The sequence below is a fragment of the Mus caroli genome, unplaced genomic scaffold (genome assembly GCF_978045245.1).
Source record: "Mus caroli unplaced genomic scaffold, Mus_caroli_1 scaffold_17, whole genome shotgun sequence".
NCBI lineage: Eukaryota > Metazoa > Chordata > Mammalia > Rodentia > Muridae > Mus > Mus caroli.
The window spans coordinates 7,860,053-7,880,138 of record NW_028227272.1 but is presented as its reverse complement, the minus strand read 5'-3'; the positions used below and the strand labels follow the sequence as shown (position 1 = coordinate 7,880,138).

Sequence of the window (20,086 nt, the reverse complement as noted above, 5' to 3'; positions counted from 1 at the left end):
GTTGCATCTGTAATTTTTTTTCTGGTACTAATTTTAATAAAATGGCTTTTCAGACTAGAACTTGACATTGTACGTATATATGTAGTTTTCAAAGTTGGCAGAGCAGTCAGCTTTAAAATGTTACTTTGTTTTTGTCTTAGGTGCCTTGTCCACATTTTGAGAGAGACCACAGTAAAATATTCCAAAATACGTTCTTTTCATAAGCAATGTCAATTTGATATTTGTCGACATGAAGTTCGTTATGGCTGCGTGAGGGAAGATGAATGCTTCTATGCTCATAGTCTTATTGAACTGAAAGTCTGGATAATGCAAAGTGAAAGAGGTATGTGTGTGTGTGTGTGGGGGGGGGGCTCGTTACTGTCCCTGTGCGAGGGAGGAGTCGGGGTGTGGTGAGGACAGAACAGTAGCAAGGAGAACCACACTTCTCAGCCAGCTCATTCAATAACATTTGGGGGCTGGTGAGATGACTTGGTAGGCAAAGACACTCCTGCCAAGCATGCTGACCTGAGTTGGATCCCCTGAATCCATGTGAAAGGAGAAAGCTGACGTGTACCCTGTCCTCTGAGCTCCACTTGCATGCTCAGACACAAAGTAAATAAATTACATGCAATAAAAAGTGTTAAGTATGCAGTTCCACCCCTCTGGTGGGATTGGTCTTAGGGCCGTGTATACTCTAGGCAAACTCTCAACCGGTTAGTAGTAAGCTTTATCTCCTATCCTCTTTGCTGTTATGTCAGTTAGGTCACTGCTACATTGTTGGGCTGCCCTTGAGCTCACTCTGTAGCCCCAGCAGACCTGATCTGGAATCCTACCTCAGCTTCCTTAGTAGCTGATACTATAGGATGGGGCCGCCTTGCTTGGCTACTGTAATGTTTGTTTGTTTGTATTTTTAAAGAATTATCTATTTTGGATGTGTTTTCATGCAGTTTATGATTAACACAAATTTGTACATGCAGCATGGATTTCATGAGTAGGGGAAGGATTCCTCAGAAGACAAAGAAGTATGCCTGTTAAATCCTCCATTTAAAAAATGTGATGCAATGTATATTCATCCCTGATGGATCAGGCGGCCTGAGACCTGGAGAGTGAAGAATTCTCTTAGGCTGACTGAGACCAGATGAGTGGGTACTGTGATGTGTTCTTTAAGAGAAACTTGTACATTTCCTAGGTATCTCCCATGATGATATTGCTCAACAATCCAAACAATATTGGAGAAGTTTGCAAGCCAGCATGCCGGGAGTGCAGGTATCTCCCCTCTTCCCTGGGAGCTGGGTGCCTTCGGGAGCTGCCTGGCTGGTGCTGGCTTTGTGATAGATTCAGGTTCATACTTGCAGTCCTTTACTTACTGCTTATTCCGTTGGGTAACTCTTCTGGGAAAACGTACTGCAGCTGGTTGATTGCCATAAACAGGCATATGACAGCCTGTGGTATCTAACTTCCAGCGATATAGGACACAGTTTTCCCGCTTAGCTCATTTGGGAAAACACTGGGTCTTGCCTTTGGCAATTCTTAGGTATGGGTAGTAGGTTATGGTTTGGAGTTTTGTGTCTGTCCTACATGATTTAAATTGCTTATCCATTGTTCTCCTTGACCCACCCAAAGGGCACTGAGTTTCACAACTAGCTTCTCAGTTGAGGGTTGGCATCTATAAGTCTGTAATAATTTTATCAGATGCTTTTGCATGTTAGAGACAGTTTAGTTTAACTATCAGCATAGATGTATTTGTCAAGTCATAGAGCCAGACGACTATGCTGGTACAAAATGCATGGTGATTTTGTATGCTGATTTTAGAAAAGTGGTTTCTATTATAATTGATCTTTCATTGTTCAAGGTCCTTGGTAATCAAATAATGCCTGGATTACTTAACATGGAGATAAAGTTTGTATGTGCTCAGTGTCTGAGAAATGGCCAAGTCATTGAACCAGATAAGAACAGAAAGTACTGCAGTGCCAAAGCACAGCATTCGTAAGTATGTGTGGACGCCTGTAAGTCCCTGTGCTCCATAGGGTCCAGTCACGCAAGTGAGAGGAGAGCAGGACACTGAAGAGTCAGTAACTAGCTGTGGTAACAATGAAAAGCAAGAGGCTCTGGAGGATCTAGTAGCTGATATTTCTTAAGTAGCATTTTGTTTGGCTTTACCACTTTCTTTGTTTAGTTTGTACTGAATGCTGAAAAGTGTCAAGAGGAGGTGAGATAGTAGACACGCAAGGCATCTCTTAGAAGGGTTGAGAAGACTCTTTGGCCCTCTGGGTGCACATGCTGTGCTCGCTTTTTATGTAATGTTTTTTGCCCGAGTGTTGTTTTTTCTGAACTCCATTTTTTTTAGGTGGACCAAAGAACGTCGTGCAATGAGAGCGATGTCTTTTGAACGTAAGAAGTGGATGAACATCCGTCCTCTCCCCACAAAGAAACAAATGCCTTTACAGTTTGATGTACATACGTAATTTTTAAGCCACTTTTTAAAATTAGGCATTTTCAATTACTAGAAAGTAGTGCTAATTCAGACTGAAGCTGAAAGCCCTTTAAGTACTGCTCCTCAGTTGGGATGAAACTGAAGCTGTTTGGTTTTCTTCCTTGCTCCATGGTGTATGTGTGTGATTAACAGTTTTCATATTGATTGCTACTTCATAGGTTACATAGACAGAGTAAACAGATAACCAGAGCTGAGTGAAAGTTAGGGCATAATTTAACTAATCTTTCAAAGGATTTATTTTGGGGACCGAATGAGGATTTCCTTTTATGAGTTGGAGGTGAAGCCAGGGCCACCTTTCTTGTCAGCATTGCTAGTCACAGTTGCTCTCATTTTTCCTGTTGCACCTTGGTTGTTTCACTACAACATGGAATGCAAGTTAAAAGCCACTCAAAGATGCCAGGCAGAGGTGGCACACTGCTTTAATCCAGTACTCGAGAGGCAGAGGCAGAGGCAAGAGGATCTCTGCGAGTTGGAGGTCAGCCTGGTCTACAGAGATCATTCCAGGACAGCCAGAGCTATACAGAGAAACCTTGTCTCAACCCCACCCCCCAACACACACACACACACACACACACACACACACACACAAAGACACTCAAAGATATACGACTTGCTAAGGTGGCCCAGAAGAGAAGGTCAGTGCCAGCAATGTACACTCATATTCCCACCCCACACCATCTTAGCAGAATGATAGTATTTCACTCACGCAGCGGCACCTCTTGTTTTGGGAGGGACTTAAGTGGCCACGACAATCCCAAAACTAGGCAGGTCAGTTGTTATCTATGGACTTGTCCTTTTTTTTTTTTTTTTTTTTGGTTTTTTTTTTTTTGGTTTTTCGAGACAGGGTTTCTCTGTATAGCTCTGGCTGTCCTGGAACTCACTTTGTAGACCAGGCTGGCCTCGAACTCAGAAATCCTCCTGCCTCTGCCTCCCGAGTGCTGGGATTAAAGGTGTGTGCCACCACCACCCTGCTTGGACTTGTCTTTTCACAAGACAGTCCAGAGGCATCACACTGTGTGGTGTAACAGATAGGGACATGTGGAGTATTGACAAGCAACATGCCAGAATGTCTCGTCCGAGAAGCCAGGCACACATCCTCTTTGTGACTGGAGAGTGAAGGAAGCACACGACGAGCATTGCATCGCCTGTGTGTGCATCGCCTGTGTGTGTGTGCATCTTGTAGCTTTGGAAAGCTTAGTGTGAGTCACAAGGCCAGACTTTGCTAGGCAGCGATCTGCTCTAACTGAAGTGGAATCAGATGGCTTTTATGTGAAAAGGAGATTTATTGGAACCCTGATATCTTGGGCCCTAAAGGAAGAGGATGTATTATTAGAGAGTTGGCTAGAACAGGGTAACTGGGTTGGGTTGTAGCTCAGTGATAGAGTACTTGTCTAGCATGTGTGAGGTCCCGAGTTCAATCCCCAGAACTACCAAAACAAATAACTTGTTCTTCTTGTAGTTCCTGAGGACTGCCCAGGACTGTTGATTTCTCTTTAAGCTTGGATGTGGTGAGCTCTCTCCTGATACCACACTTCAGCAGCTTTATTGACTCTTGTACCCTAACCATGATAGATGTTTTAGGGACCCATTTTCTAGAATAAATTGTATGTGTGTGTGTGTGGTAGAGATTGAAGGGGAGATAGAAACACCCTCTTTCAGAAGGGGCCTGTAAACATTCTGTGGCTTCATTTACCTATGTGGTAAATGGGTTCATTATACCATAAGGCCAGTGATCTGTTATGGGAGTCTCTGGAACGCAGTGCAGTGCCTGGCCTTGCGCTCCCTGTTCCTTTGAGTGACTGGCTAAGGCAGGGATGGCAGTTCACACCTGTACCTCCAGCACTTAGAAGGCAGAGGCACAAGACTCACCACAAGTTTAAGGCTACCCTGGCTTAAGGCCAGCCAGGGCTACATAAACAGACCCTTTCTCCAAGTCTCAAACAAAAGAAAACAAAGAAAAAGAATGTACCCGAGTCCCTGATCAAGCTGACTTAACACATAGACTGCTGGCCGCATGTAGGCTTTCATGTGCAGTTACTGATTTTCATCCCAGGAGAAAATGTAGTGTTAGGAGTTTGCAAAGCAGATACTGAGCATTCACTGTTCTGGAAGGTAAGTGGTGGGAAAGGCCAGCTCCTGTGAAGAGTTAGCCTTTAACAGCTAGCAATTAAGGGTTTTTCCGCATCACAGCTAGCCAGCTGCTGAGATGAGGTTCTCCTGTTTCCTGGAGACTGGTGATTCTCAGAGAAAACTCGTCTGATGATTGCTGTCACTTCATTCTCCTACTCCCGCCTCCCTGTTCCTGTTGTTAGTTAAAATTCCACGTAACTAGAGGAGTGCTGTTGGGAAGCCTCTCAATTCTCCGACCTGGTTAGTGCAGCAGGTGTCTTCAGATACACACTGGATCTAGACTTGTGGCTAAGGTTAGCCTTCGGTGTGGGGTCATTAGCACTTTGAGTCAGGAAGCTTCCTAGTGCTGTCTAGTAATCTGTGGAGCAAGCTGCGTTCTTTCTGTCCCCAGTTCTGGGGTGGAAGCATCATGAACATTATGGGAAGAAAGCAGTAGCTGCTTGACAGAGAGGGTATCAGGTGTTCACTGCATCGATGACATGAGGTCCCTAGAGTGTGGTTTTGTGGGAAATTTGTACTCCTTAATTCTGTACTTCAATTTCTTTGGGAAACTTTCTGAAATAGAAATGTTTGCTACCACTATCATGTATTTTGGGCTTATGGACTATTTAAATAAAATTAATCTTAAAATTTTTAGTGCTAAGCATTAGCACTCATTATAAGACTTATTTTGCTCTAATGTAAAATTAGTTATACTAAGCAATGCCCTGTCTTTAGTGTATATGTGTGTGTGCATGATGCGTGTGTGTGTGTGCTGTGTGTGTGTATGTATTTTATATATATATTTTTTTCTCCACACAGCTATGCAACCATATTGCTAATAGAAAAAAGTGTCAGTATGTTGGCAACTGTTCCTTTGCTCATAGTCCTGAGGAGCGGGAAGTGTGGACTTACATGAAGGATAACAAAAGTAAGTTCGTGCTCTCTGTCCTTGATACCCTGAGCACAGCATGCAGCGTGCACATTTCAGCTGCAGCTCTAGCGGTGCTGCTGCTGCTTGCGGGGAGCATAACCACAGCTTCCTTGGTGTGGAAGCTGACTGGTGATGTGCATTTGTTTAGGCCACACTTGGTGTGAGTCTGTCCTTCTGCATCCTGCAGAGAATAGGCAGCCTCCTTAAAAGTTGTCCCATGTGACAGCTCGCTTCCCCTAGGACTCCAGACAAGATCAGTTGTGGCCATCAGGTAGATGGGAGTTTTGACAGCTGCTTCAGACAGTAGTTCACTTTTGAATCAAAATAGTTTTACTTCAGATTTTTTGTTTGTTTTGGTTTTTTTCTTTCTTTTTCTAACGGATGTATTTATCTTATTTATATAAGTACACTGTAGTTGTCTTCAGACACACCAGTACAGGGCATTGGATCCCATTACAGATGGTTGTGAGCCATCATGTGGTTGCTGGGAATTGAACCCAGGACCTCTGGAAGAGCAGTCAGTGCTCTTAACTGATGAGCCATCTCTCTAGCCTTTGTTTTGTTTTTCAAGACAGGGTTTCTCTATGTAGCTCTTGCTGTCCTGGAATTCAACCTGTAGACCAGGCTGACCGCAAATTTAGAGATCCACTTGCCTCCCCCCCTCCGCCCCCCCAGTACTTGGAGTAAAGATGTGCACCACATTTGTTTTGAAGGTGTAGCAACAGGCAGGCAGTCCATGTGCTTATGTGGATTTGAATGGCATTTCGTAGTTTGCTGAACACGGTTCCTTTTTCTTCAGTACATGATATAGAGCAATTTTATGAACTCTGGCTGAAGAACCAAAAAACTGAAAAAAGTGACGAGACAGCCAGTCACTGTAGCAAAGAAAACGGGAAGCAGATCCACATGCCAACAGACTATGCTGAAGTCACTGTAAGTCACTGCTCACGCATCACGCACGCCTGCTTCAGGCCTTACTCCCTTCTCCAAAGCGTGACTGTCCCCTGCAGCCTGTCTCTGTCTGGTGTCTTTTTTCTTCTGTGCTTTTTTTTGCCATTAGCTTAAGTCTCCTTGTGCTGAAATGATCTTGCTTAAAAGTCTTAATTTTAAAACCATAAAGAAGCTAGGTTGGGAAGTAGCCCAGTTGGTAGAGCCGTTGTTTAACATGCATAAAACTCTGGGTTTAATCTCCAGTACTGCATAAACTGGATATGGTGGTGCACGCTTTTAATCCCAGCACTCTTGGGAGTTCCAGACTGAAGGGCCAGAAATCCAAGGTCATCTTTGGATGCCTGCAAATTGGAGGCCATCCTGGGTTATATGAGAACCTATCTAAAAAGCCAAAAGTGACAGGAGGAGATATACACTTTTCAGCTCATCACTTGGGAAGCAGAGGCAGGTGATCTTTTGAGTTTAAAGCGAGCCTCTTATAGCAACTTTTAGGTCAGCTAAGGCTCCACAGTGAGACCTTTGTAAAAAGTAAAGAAAACATGAATGACTTGAGCCCATCACTCCTAGTTATATGATGTTAATGTGCTTTGTCTATAAAATAAGCACTGTAGATAAAGTTGGAAGTATGTCTGTTCTTTCCAGAGGAACCAGATCCAGTTGGCGTATTTCTCTATGCTAAGTTTATATACATCAGTGATGTGGCCCTCCTCTTCCTTCCCCTTTTAAATGAAAGGCAGAGGTTTACTCTGTAGCCCAGGCTGATCTTGAATTTGAGCAATCATCTTTACTTAGCCTCCAGAGCACTGGGATTATAGATGTGAGCTACCATACCTGGCCATTATTATGTGGCTATTGTTCATATGTAGTCAGCCTGGCATGTTGAGCACCCGGCAGCTGTGTGTGTGTGTGTGTGTGCGTGCGTTCGTGTTCAAATGCGCATGCGGGTTCCTGCCACTTGTTTCCTGTTTTCAACCCTGCATCTTACCCATGTCCACCACCACTGCAGGGCTGTTGTCTATCCTGGTCTTGTGTGTGTGCTCAGGACACATGTGAGTATGGATGTTTTATGTGTATCTCTGTCTTTGCAGGGCCAGCATCTTTACTTTCTGGGTGCCTGATGCAAATCTAGTGTTGTTGAGACTCACTTGTGTAGAATTGCTGCTGGTTATTCTAGAGCTGGCCTGCTCTGACCTTGTGCGGCTCCTGCTTTTCCTCAGGGTGTTAATTCTGCCCAGAATACGTAACTGCCTTTCAGATGACCTAGTTTATACAGCAGCTTCTCTGGATGAGCACTCCTCAGCTTCTTGTGCTTTGGCTTCTGTCCCCATACTGTAGTTGGTCCTGTGCTGATACTACTGTCTGATTTTGGATTATATGTCCCTTGCCTGGCTTCCCCAGAGTGAAGCCTGGACTAAGCTCAGGCAGCAGTGAGAGGTCCAGGCTCTCAGGCAGCACATCTCCCTGCACTCTTAGGTGGACTTCCACTGCTGGATGTGTGGGAAGAACTGTAACAGTGAGAAGCAATGGCAAGACCACATCTCCTCTGAGAAGCACAAGGAGAAGGTTTTCCACACTGAGGATGACCAGTACTGCTGGCAGCACCGCTTCCCCACCGGGTACTTCAGTATTTGTGAGAGGTGTGTAGGCCCCTGCGGGTTCCCTGTAGAGAGGGCTGAGCCCATGGCCCTTCCATGGTCTTTTTGTCTGCAGCTAGAGTAGGAAGTGGGTGGTAGCCTGGTAACGGTGCTGTGACCTGGCAGGCACTGAGACACCCAGGAAGGGTGTCCAGGTGCATCTGCCCACACTCTCACCACCTTTGGAGTCTCAGAGCTCTGTCATGTCTTTGCTCATAATCAATGCTCAGAAAATTAGTGGCTTTTAAGTTATATTTTCTATATAAACTTAGAATATAGCATTGGGTTGGAGGGGTGTCTTAGCAGTCAGGAGCACCTGCTGCTTTTTGAGAGGCCCCAGATCTGCTTCTTATTACACATATCAAGTGGCTTCCTTCAGTTCCAAGGGATTAGACATGATCTTTCGGTCTCATATATACACAGGCATATTCATATACATATAAAATAAAAAACAAGTACTAGATGGTGGTGGCACACACTTTTAGTCCCATCATTCTGGAGACAGTCAGGCAGATCTCTGAGTTCAAGGCTAGCCTGGTCTACAGAGTGAGTTCCAGGATAGCCAGGGATGCACAGAGAAACCCTGTCTTGAAAAAAAACCCTCCCTCAAAATTACTGTTTGTATTTACTTACTAAAATTAGAGCCTTTGACTTGGGGACACAATCAGAGTTATGGGATGCATAAGGCCCAACATCACAAGAAAACAAAAATAAAGAATCTTGTTGGATAATTTTAAATATCATAAAATCCTTAAAATATTTTTCTTTTTACATACCTTGCCCCCAAATGGAGGCAGGGAAGATGATCCAGCAGGTATGAGCACTACTTACTGGACCTGAGTTCAAGCCTCCAGAATCCATGTGAAAAGCCAGACGATAGATGCCAATCAAGCAGAAGTCTGCAGCTCCTCTGCTGTGTGAAGGGCAGGGACAGAGGGCTGTTGGAGCTTAGATCCCAGCAGCCTCACTTAGTTTGGATGAGGTACTCTTTAAGGGAATCAGGTGGAGAGCGATGTAGCCGGGCACCCAGTGACCTCCTTTGTGTCCAGCACTTCTCACTGAGCTAGGCCCCCAGCCCTAGCAGGACTTGCTGATGGAACACTTTTAAATAGTTCATAGTACTAATTCCCTGTTGTGTATATTGTGCCCATAAAAGATTTATGTCCCGGGCTTACGTTTCTTAAGTGGGTCTGGGATGCAGCTCTGTGGTTAGGAACATGTACTTAGTAGGCAGGAGGCCCTCTGTTTTATCCCCAGCAGCAAAAAGAGAGAGGGAAAATGACAACTTTATGACTGCAGAAGGTGTATGCAGATCAGACACACAGCTGGAGGAGAATGTGTTTTCAAGAGTCATGACACTATTTCTAATTGCATCATATACTCCTAACAGGTATATAAATGGCTCCTGCACAGAAGGAAGCAGCTGTAAATTTGCACATGGAAATGCTGAACTTCATGAATGGGAAGAAAGAAGAAAGGCCCTACAGATGAAACTCAAGAAAGCACGGAAAGATCACTTAATTGCCCCAAATGATAATGACTTTGGAAAATATAGTTTTTTGTTTAAAGATTTAAAGTAATATGCTGGCTTTTATGTAACCCAATCAGAGCACTGACCAGAAAAATTGCAAGTGTTGAGAGGCACACAGCAGAGGAGCTGCAGACTTCTGCTTGATTGGCATCTATCGTTCCTCCTGAGCAGCAACCCACAGTAGATAGGAAAAAGGCTGTTTGACAGGCCTGGCTAAGCTCTTGCAGAGCCACTGGCATCAGATGGCGAAGGGATTTGCTGCCAGGCTGCTGTCTGTTGGACAGAAGCTCGGATGAGGTGTGCTGGGGAAGGGGTAAGGTTGAGGATGACTCAGGTCAGAGCCACAGCAGTGAGTGTAATGCACAGTGGGATCGGAGTACATGATGGATGAAACTCCTTATGTGTTTTAGTGGAATGAAGTTATTTAATATAATAAAGTCTGCTACTTATCTGTATGTAGGTTGCTAAAAAGGATTTTCTTAACTCAGATTTTTAAGCCAAATAACCATTTAGCACTAGTGTCTGTTAAATGGGTTTTTCTGTATTTGTCTGTCTCACTGTGGCAAGGGAACTGATGATGATCATGCACATCAATATTTTGAAAATAATCAATTGACACATTTTATTTCTTGGTCTTTTGCTGTTTAAATAATGATTTTTGAAAGATTCAACCTGTACTGCTGGTATTGTGTAGTGTATGGACCAATATTGCTTGTAATAAAAGATCTTACGTAGAGATGACTTTCACAGTTTTGGTGTGGTCCTTTCTCCTTCAGGAGTTATTGGAACTGGGTTTTAGAGAGGTTTTGTTTGCTTTTTGGTGTGTAGGGTGCTGGGGCTTAAGCCTAGCACCTTGTCTGTGTTAAATGGACACTGTACCTTTGAACTAAATGCCAGCCTGTTTTTACCTTTTATTTTGAGGTGGTTGAACATGTGGTTCTCCCACTGTTGCTTCCTAAGTAGTGATGATAGCCTGCACCTGTAGGCTGAGCTTACCAATGTCTTTTCCTGTTGGCTTGAGACAGGATTTTACATAGTTCAGTCTGGTCTAGTTTTGAACTCCTGATCTCCTGCCACCACCTCTCAAGTTGCTAGAGTTGGGGTTACAGGAGTGCCCCAAGCCTGGGTGTACAAGTGAGTTGGGTTTTATTTTCTAATTTTTTTATGAAAGTGGATGTGTGCACACCATGTGTGGGGATACATATGTGCCAGTGTGTGTAGGTGACAACTCTGTCATCAGGTCTCTCCCCACTTTTACAAGGTTTTGTTGGCTGAATTCAATTTACCACCTGTATTTATCTATTTATTTATTCTTGTGTAGCCCTGGCTAGCCTGGAACTTGTTCTGTAGACCAGGCTGGCCTGGAACTCAAAGAGATCCACCTGCATGTCCTTCCCAAGTGCTAGGATTAAAGGTGTACCCCACTACCTACTGGGCCCATAAATTGTTTTTAAAACAGTATTTGTATTTGGACAGTGAGTGATAAGCTGCAAATGGGAGGAGCATGGAAACAGCTTTTCTCTCTACCCAACTGTCTCAAGATTCTGAGTGACTAAGAGGCTTCTCATGGTGTCAAATGATTAGCTGGGAGTGGTCAGCTTCTTTTGGAATTAGAGACATGAGCTGTGAGATCCTCTGAGGCTCTGCATGTCCAGCACCCTTAACAGGTCCTTGGGGTGACTGACAGATGACGGAGGGCTTGTGTAAGGTGAGACACATAGAAATAGCTATGAATGAGACACATAGAAAAGCTCATCTCCCTGCGGCCCTGATAGCTTTCAGAGGCAGGGAGCAGCAAGGAGGGAGGAAAGCAGCAGGGCAGTAGTTGGTGGGCCGGGGTGCTCAGCATGCTGCCTGTGAGGCAGGGGCTCCACGAAGAACCAGTCTGTTAGCTGCCTGATCAGAATTATTTCCTCAGGATGAAGCTCAAGAGGTAGGATGCTGAGAAACCTAGGCAAGAGTTCGGGCAAACTGCAGGTTGTTAAGGTGAGTCGTGTGTGGGGTGGGGGTGGGAGATGGGGGTTACCTCCAGTACCCTGGTGATAGTATGGAAAATTAATACTAACTGGCACATGTTAGGACTTGGTTATCTCCATTGGGTGGTTTTGTTAAAATAATCTTACAATTTTATGTGTACAACATATATAACCAGTGCCCATGGACGTCCGATCCCCTAGTACTAGAGCTATAAACTTTTATGAGCCTCGTGTGGATGCTGGGAATTGAAAACTGGTCTTCTAGAACAACCAGTGCTCTTTAATCACTGAGCAATCTCTCCAGCCCCACATAGGTAACATTTGATCTAGCTTATTTCCCCCTCCCTACCAACTTTACAAAAAGATTTTATTTTTAATTATATGTGTGTGTACCTTGGAGGACATCAGATTACCTGAAGTGAAGTATGAGGTAGTTCAACTACCTGTAATTTAGAACCAAACTTGGGTTTTCTGCAACAGCAGTATTCTTACTACTGAGCCTTGTCTCTAGCCCCAACCAAAACTTTATTTTGAAATAGGGCCTTGCTAAATGGCATAGTCTGGCCTTGAAAACTCTGCAGTCCTGGTACAAATGGTCCTCTGGTTTTCTCGAGTAGTTGGGATCACAGTTGTGTGCCACTAAGCCTGGTTTAAAAAATTATACACAACTCATATAAACCTAATTTTGGGAGGAAAATTGAAGATAATTCACTCTGTATCTTAGGCTGGCCTTGCATTCTTATTGCTGGGAGGTGTGAGGCAGACAATGTCCTGACTCGGATACTTTCCAAACTTTAATCACGTCTGCTATGTTTCTGTGGATTTGCCCATCAAGCATGGGTCATAGAAATGGGATTACACAATATACATCTATCCTTTTACTTAGAGCTGGGTTCTTTTGTTGAATGTAATTACCACTTATCAGTACTTGTCTCGAGGTTTCTACTGTTGTGATAAACACATGAACAAAAGCTACTTGGGGAGGGAAGGGTTTGTTTTGGTTACACTTTACCATCATTGAAGGAAGTCAAGGTAGACTCCTGCAAGCAGAAACTGAAGCAGAAGGCATGCAGCGTTATTACTACCCCATTACAGAGCAGCCCGGTCTCCGTTTTATTACTGTGTCCTCCGGTCCTTCTCGCCTCTGCACGAGGCTCCCCCGCCCCACTTTCGGAAAAGCAGAGATAACAAACTGCACCCATGCCCTGCAGGGTCTGTCGACAGACAGTTTTGACGCACTAGCGGCAATCCGAGCCCTAACAGTACCCGGAAGAACCGACCAACGGAAGGACTCACTAAGGAGACATCACCAACTAGCTTCCGGACACGAGGATGTAGCGTCAGCGCAGTGAATGAAGGACAAGGTCTAGCTTGAGTGACTGCAAGCCTGCGCAGAGTCGCTACAAGAGAGGCGGGACCTGTGGAAGGCTGACGCGGCCGCGAGTGCTGCGAGCACCCGCGCAGACTCCATCGGCTCGAGGGCGTGGCCCCAAAGGGCGTGGCTTCGCGGGAAGCGGGCATTCGCGCAGGCTCCGAGTTGGAGGGCGGGGCGTCTCTGAAGTGTGGCTGACGTGGAGAGTCCGGGTTAGCGAGCGCCGCTGGCTGCGAGGTCCGGGAGTGACGTGCGGGGCCGGGTCCCCGGGCCCGAGGTGGCGGCAGCGACGGTATAAAGCCGGCCACGGGGAGCATGTAATGTCGGAATGCGGAGGCCGCGGCGGCAGCGGCGGGAACAACAGCGAGGACGCCGAGGACGAGGGTGGCGGCCCCAAGGGCTCCGGCTCCCTCAGCCCTGCCGGGGCGGCGGCGTCCTTGGAGGGCCGGATCCGCCGCGGCTTGCGCGGCGCCTCGCTTATGGCGCGCCAGCGGCCGGAGCTGCTGTGCGGGGCCGTGGCTCTCGGCTGCGCCCTGCTCTTCGCCCTCAAGTTCACTTGCAGGTGAGGCTGCCGGGACTCGGGCTCCGCGGCCAGCTCGGGGCCTCCGGGGTCAAGGGTTGTTTGTCTTCCTCAGGGAAGTCGAGCCTGACCTTGCCTGCGACCACAGGCTTGACCTTCCCGGCCGCCGCGGTCCCCCACTCTCCTAGTTCGGCGTGGAGGCGTTTCAGGGTGCTGCTCTGTATCAATTATGTACCGAGGGCGTTTGGCCCTGTTTCTCACCTGTTGGGGTCTCTCGGGGTGCACATGTCAATTTTTGCCCAGGCTATAATGCTCAGTTTTAATTCATTCCATTTTCCTTAATGCTTGCAGTGTGAAGATTCACAAGCCATTTAGCTATAATGCTCAGTTTTAATTCATTCCATTTTCCTTAATGCTTGCAGTGTGAAGATTCACAAGCCATTTAGGGGTCTTAGTCGCTTTTGGGAATCCAGGCACGCCTTTGATATACTGACAGTGCACGTTTGTACTGAGCACCCGTTAATGCTGAAGACAAAAATCCCCGTTCCCTGGAGTTCTCATTGAAGTGATGATATACAATAAACAAACACTTCAGAGACCTTAATAAGTGCTATGCAGGGAATAGAAGGACGAGGGTGGGTAGGGCAGAAAGGGCCTTCATAAGAAAATGGCATTAGCCGCTTACACAAGGAAAGGAAGGGGCAGAGGTGGAAGAACTGGGGTAAGAGCTATTACAAAACAGTTAAGTGCAAAGATCTGGAGTCTGAGCAAGCTTGGTCTTTTTGTGAAACTTGGAAAAGGCCTGAGTAGGCTGGAGTTTAGGAAGAATGGAAGCTAATGTGCCTCCTTTCAGAAAATTGTGTAGATAGATACAAAGTTTATATTTCAATTATACTCCTTGCCTCAGATGATCAGTATATCATTTGAAATTGCAGTTTATAAAATCTGTTGTCACTTGACATATCCTCTTGGCACTTCTGTCCAGAGGGAGATTTATCTGGGCACAGGTTGAGTGTAATGAACACAATATGAGATCCCTGAGGTCAAGATGGGTTAAAAATTGGGAGTTTTAGGGGGAAGAGACTCGTTTTTTTAGTGTTTGTTAGGTGCTATGCTAAAGTGTTTAAAGGCAACTAAAAGTGTTTGTCACCACACCTGGCCTGGAGTTTGAATTTTTTATCTTGAGCAACTAGACTGGTACTGTCTTTATAAGGAAAATACAGAAAGTATTTTAGAAGGTGGAATATTGCAACTTGCCATTTGGATTCATATTATTAACAGTCCTTTTCCCAGGTCAAGGAATTGATTTACTTTAGTTTGCCCAGCTGTGAAAACAGTGCTCAGTGTTTGATCTGAGACACGTGACTTGGTGGGTGACCTTTGAGAGAAGATGGAAGAGTTTGAGTCAGTCTGGGGAGCTGTCAGCATGAGCTCCTCAGCTGCTTTTGGCTGAGAGCGAGCCTGCGGTCTCACTTCCTCAAGCACCTTCCTATGGTGCTGGCAATGGGACAGCCCTTTTAATAAACTCAGGTGAATTTTTAAGGACTTTGTTTGATAGGATGGTGTTAAGATATTATGGTACAACTGACCCTGACATCTTTGTTGCTCTTTCCTTATTTTAAGATCTTTAATAAGGACAGAGGCTTCAGGAAGAATATATCAGGTCTGTTTTTCAAATTTAATTTTATTCATAGTACAAGTCTGAGATAAATGACTGCCCTCCTCAGTGTTGAGTGCTTGGCTTAGTTCAGAGTAGGTGGTCTATAAGAAGGTGAATTTGGAGTTGAACCACAGTGAGTTACTGTGGGTGTTCTGGGCCTCTGATCTTTGCCCACTTCTGTTTATGGGCACTCAGTCTCCATGAATCCATTCTGCTTGCTTTTCTGTGTATGTTTATTAGGAATAAAGTTGCATTGTGTATAGTTGCCTTTAGGAGGGAGATTTAAGGTATAAATTTCATATCAATCGAATTTACAAGCTAGCAGTGTGGCTTAGTGGGCAAAGCACTTACTGCACAAGCCTGACAATGTGAGTTTCATCCTCGAGCTCACGGTGGAAGCAGAGAACAGATTCAGGTTATCTTTGACTTCCATGGGAATGCCTGCACTCACACACATGTGCACAGGCAGTAAACAATAGTTTTGGTTTTTTGTTTTGTTTTTTTTTTCTCCTAAGACAGGGTTTCTCTGTGTAATCCTGGCTGTCCTGGAACTCACTGTGTAGACCAAGCTGGCCTTATACTCAAGAGATCCACCTGCCTCTGTATACCTGAGTGCTGCAATTGAAGGCCTGGGCCACCACACCTGACCATCTTTTTTGTTTTTAAACATGCCTTTATTGTTCACTACCAATTCTTGTTTTTGTTTGTGCTACATAAACTTAAGAGTTGTAGGAAGTCTCTGATTTACATGTAATTTTTGAGAAATGTAAAGCAAAACTTGAGAGATACATGAAAAGGGTCTGTGGTAGAGCAGAGAGCCATGTTTCTCTTTCCTGGCTGTTTAGTTTTTGTTTGGTTTGTGTTTTATCTGACTTTTAACTCTAAGAACTCCTCTGTACCTGTAAACAAATAATAAGTTGATGTCACCTGTATTTATCCCCAGATTGCATTATTTTATGCTAAGCGTGCAGGTTTTCTTTTTGTTTCTTTTTGGGCCTAGGCCTCATGTAGTCCAAGGTGATTTCAAACTCCTGATCCTACTGCCTTCTCCACTCAAGTGCTTTCATTACAGGTGTGTATAACCATGCTTGGCTTTAAATAAAACAAAAACAAAAAACAAACAAACAAACACTGAATTATGTGTGTATGTCTAAATGCGCATCTGTGCGGGTTTGTGCACATGAGTGCAAGTGGCCACAGATCACAGAGGCATTGGATGCCCCAGAAGCTGAGTCACAGGTGGCTCTGGGCACACAGGTGCTGGGAAGCGAGCTTGGTACTGCTCTTGTAGGTACTCTCCTAACTGCTGAGCTCTTAACAGTCCCCTGGCTTTGTATTTGAGTCTCACTTTAACCCAGGCTGGCCTGGAGCTTTTTGTCCTGTTTAGCTGTCTGAATGCTGGAATTATAAATGTGTGCCATCATGCTCAATTTAACTTGCATTTGAATGGTAGGAAAATAATTCCACCAATGAACAACCTTTAGAATCTCTTCAGAACACGTTTCCTCACCTCTGTGTACAGTTATCTGCTTGTCTGTCATTCAGGCCTCACTTAAGAGATACGTGGTTACCACCTCATCAGAAGCTGCCATGTCCCCGAATTATAGCTCTATACTGAGTTCTCCCACAGCAATGGCCATTTTGTGTAACTTTTATTGCTGTTTGTTTATGTACCTGTTCCTTTGCCATCTTCCTCCTCTAGGAAGAAAGCTCTTGGCAGCAGCCTCTGCCTGTGTCTGAGCCATAGAGCAGTTACTCAGGCAGTTTGTCTTTGTAGGTATTTTGTTCCCTCTTCTAAAAAGGATGGAAGAATCTACACTTTGGTCTTCCTTCTTCCTGAACTCCATGTGGTCTGTGAATTGTATCTTGGGTATTCCAAGCTTTTGGATTAATATCTACTTATCAGTGAGTGCATACCATGTGTATTCTTTTGTGACTGGGTTACCTCACTCAAGATGATATTTTCTAGTTCCATCCATTTACCTAAGAATTTCATGAAGTCATTGCTTTTTGCTTGTTTGTTTTGTTTTCGAGGCAGGGTTTCTCTGTGTAGTCCTGGCTGTCCTGGAACTCACTCTGTAGACCAGGTTGGCCTCGAACTCAGAAATCCACCTGCCTCTGCCTCCCAAGTGCTGGGTGGGATTAAAGTCGTGCACCACCACCGCCTAGCAAAGTCATTGTTTTTAATAGCTGAGTATTACTCCATTGTGTAAAAGTACCACATTTTCTGTATCCATTCCCCTTTTGAAGGGCATCTGGGTTCTTTCCAGCTTCTGGCTATTATAAATAAGGCTGCTATAAACATAGTGGAGCATGTGCCCTTGTTATATGTTGGAACATCTTCTGGGTATATGCCCAGGAGTGGCATAGCTGGGTCCTCAGGTAGTACTATGTTCAATTTTCTGAGGAACAACCAGACTGATTTCCAGAGTGGTTATATCAGCTTGCAATCCCACCAGCAATGGAGGAGTGTTCCTCTTTTTTCACATCCTCGCCAGCATCTGCTGTCACCTGAGTTTTTGATCTTAGCCATTCTGACAGGTTTGAGGTGGAATCTCAGAGTTGTTTTGATTTGCATTTCCCTGATGACTAAGGATGTTGAACATTTCTTTAGGTGCTTCTCAGCTGTTTGGTATTCCTCAGTTGAGAATTCTTTGTTTAGCTCTGTACCCCATTTTTAGTAGGGTTATTTGGTTCTCTGGAGTCCAGCTTCTTGAGTTCTTTGTATATATTTGATATTAACCTTCTATCAGATGTAGGGATGGTAAAGATCTTAGCAGTCATTTCTTAGTTGAATGGCTTAATCTTTTTTTTTTTTTTTTTTTTTGGTTTTTCGAGACAGGGTTTCTCTGTATAGCCCTGGCTGTCCTGGAACTCACTTTGTAGACCAGGCTGGCCTCGAACTCAGAAATCCGCCTGCCTCTGCCTCCCAAGTGCTGGGACTAAAGGCGTGCGTGCGCCACCACCGCCCGGCGGCTTAATCTTTTTAAATTGTGATTATTGATACAGTTGTTTTCATTTGTACCTTCTGCGTTTTATTTTTTTCTTTGCTCCTTTACTTTCTTTTGGTGTAATGTATTGTTTTAGGGAACTGTGGTCAGGGCTTTATGCTCTAGCATTGTACCCATGTGCCTGATGGAAGAGTTGTAGCCTCTCTGACTGTGGGGAACCTTTCCAGTTAAGGCTCTTACTATATTCTTCATCTTTCTTACCACAGATTAGTGTTAGTGTGTAGAATTCTATGTTCTAGTTGCTTTCCCCGAATGCTCTGGATAGATATAGGTCAACTCCCCTTAATAAATTATGTTTTCTAAAAGTTGAGTCACTGTAAATGTCTCCTATAGGAACTGTACTCATGGTGCTGTATACGGTTTCCTCAGACTTGTGAGCAATAAAGCAGTAGCAGCAGTGCCTGGAGATCAGTGGCTTTTGTTGACTCAGGCTACAAGGAGGTGATGTTGAACTTTTGGGTTGTGAGCGGTGAGACCATGGAGCGTGTCATTATTCACTGCTTCCCTAACCCACACCTGCAGGGACAATGCCCAGCATCTGTACTGTCCCAGCCAGGTGTTGCCTTAGCATGGTGTATTGGTTTCTGCCAGGACAGTGACTTGCAAACTCTTATTTTCTTACTCAAAAGAGACCTTTTTAAAAAGTCTTCTCTCTTCTTCCGTACAAAAGTGTAATGGAAGAAAATAAGTAAGTGGAGAAATTGTTTCTGTTTACTCTTTTTTAGTCGAGCAAAAGACGTGATAATACCAGCAAAGCCGCCTGTCAGCTTTTTCTCCTCGAGATCTCCGGTCCTTGACCTCTTCCAGGGGCAGCTGGACTATGCTGACCATGTCCGCCAGGATTCTGAGGTGGTGGTGCTGTTCTTCTATGCCCCATGGTGTGGCCAGTCCATCGCTGCCAGGGCAGAAATTGAGCAGGCAGCCAGCCGGCTTTCTGATCAGGTAATGTGTGCTTTCACCCAAGCAGTGACTGTCAAGTCTATATTAGAGAAGATGGCCTCTCAGAGAAATGATGCCAGACTGGCCGTGATATCCAGGCAAACTCCGGGGCCTTGTCAGGTGCAAAGCTTGTGAAGAAACAGGAACAAGAATCCTGTCATGAGAGTAAGCTTCAGTTCTGCCGCTTCAGGAGATGTGTGCTTGCCCAGGATGCCAGGTTGTGGGAGACAGTGCTGAAGGTAGTAGAGACCGAGAACCCCAGCTCTCTCATGTCCAGCTTAGGTGGCTTGTAAGCCTTTTATGTTGTAAGTGGCACACAGGCCATGATGAATGTGTGGAGTTAGCAGACAGCTTGAAGGAGTCGGTACTCCTCTACTATGTAGCCAACTACTTAAATGTTTATACAGGAAAAATTCATTAATAAAAAGACTAAATGTTGCCAGGTGTGGTGATACACACTTTTAATCCCAGCACTTAGGAGGCTAAGGCAGGCAGATCCCTGAGTTGCAGGTCAGCCACATCTACAAAGTGAGTTCTAGGACAGTGAAGGCTACACAGAGAAACCCTGTCCAAAAAAAAAAAAAACCAAAAAAACCAAAAACAAACAAACAAACAAACAAAAAAACTGATTAAAGGTACTTCCCACCAAGCCTGATGACCTGAGTTAAAATCTTTGTGGGGTCAGTTCTCTCCTGCCTTTCTGTGGGTTTTAAGGATTAAACACAAGTCACCAAGCTTTTGTGGCAAGTGCCTTTACCTGCTGATCCATCTCACTGGTCCCTTGGTAATATAAAGTGTGTGTATGTATATGTGTGTGTGTGTGTGTTATATATATATATATAAATAAAATTTTATGTGTATGGGTGTTTTGTCTGTATGCACCACATAAGTGCCTGGTGCATTAGGAGGTCAGAAGAGGGTACCTTCTCTCCTGGAACTGGAGTTATATATTGGTGGTTGTGATCTACTGTGTGGG

At 44.7% G+C, this 20,086-nt stretch overlaps 2 protein-coding genes across 3 annotated transcripts in view; both read left to right on the top strand.

Annotated features, from left to right (window-relative positions):
• Zc3h7a (zinc finger CCCH-type containing 7A) overlaps positions 1 to 10,373 on the top strand; it is a 39,420-nt gene extending 29,047 nt beyond the window's left edge. Inside the window, exons 16-23 of the mRNA XM_021184950.3 lie at positions 141 to 322; positions 1,169 to 1,245; positions 1,832 to 1,965; positions 2,327 to 2,432; positions 5,405 to 5,513; positions 6,316 to 6,449; positions 7,941 to 8,104; positions 9,492 to 10,373. Coding sequence (XP_021040609.1) covers positions 141 to 322; positions 1,169 to 1,245; positions 1,832 to 1,965; positions 2,327 to 2,432; positions 5,405 to 5,513; positions 6,316 to 6,449; positions 7,941 to 8,104; positions 9,492 to 9,681 — 1,096 coding nt within the window. The 3' untranslated portion in view covers positions 9,682 to 10,373. The remainder of the gene's footprint in view (positions 1 to 140; positions 323 to 1,168; positions 1,246 to 1,831; positions 1,966 to 2,326; positions 2,433 to 5,404; positions 5,514 to 6,315; positions 6,450 to 7,940; positions 8,105 to 9,491) is intronic.
• A 2,776-nt stretch (positions 10,374 to 13,149) lies between these two features.
• Txndc11 (thioredoxin domain containing 11) overlaps positions 13,150 to 20,086 on the top strand; it is a 58,848-nt gene continuing 51,911 nt past the window's right edge. Inside the window, exons 1-2 of one of the 2 annotated variants that reach the window (XM_021184568.3) lie at positions 13,150 to 13,542; positions 18,897 to 19,113. In XM_021184568.3, the coding sequence (XP_021040227.1) occupies positions 13,301 to 13,542; positions 18,897 to 19,113 (459 nt within the window). In that variant the 5' untranslated portion in view covers positions 13,150 to 13,300. The remainder of the gene's footprint in view (positions 13,543 to 18,896; positions 19,114 to 20,086) is intronic. The other variant, XM_021184570.3, reaches the window with a different exon arrangement.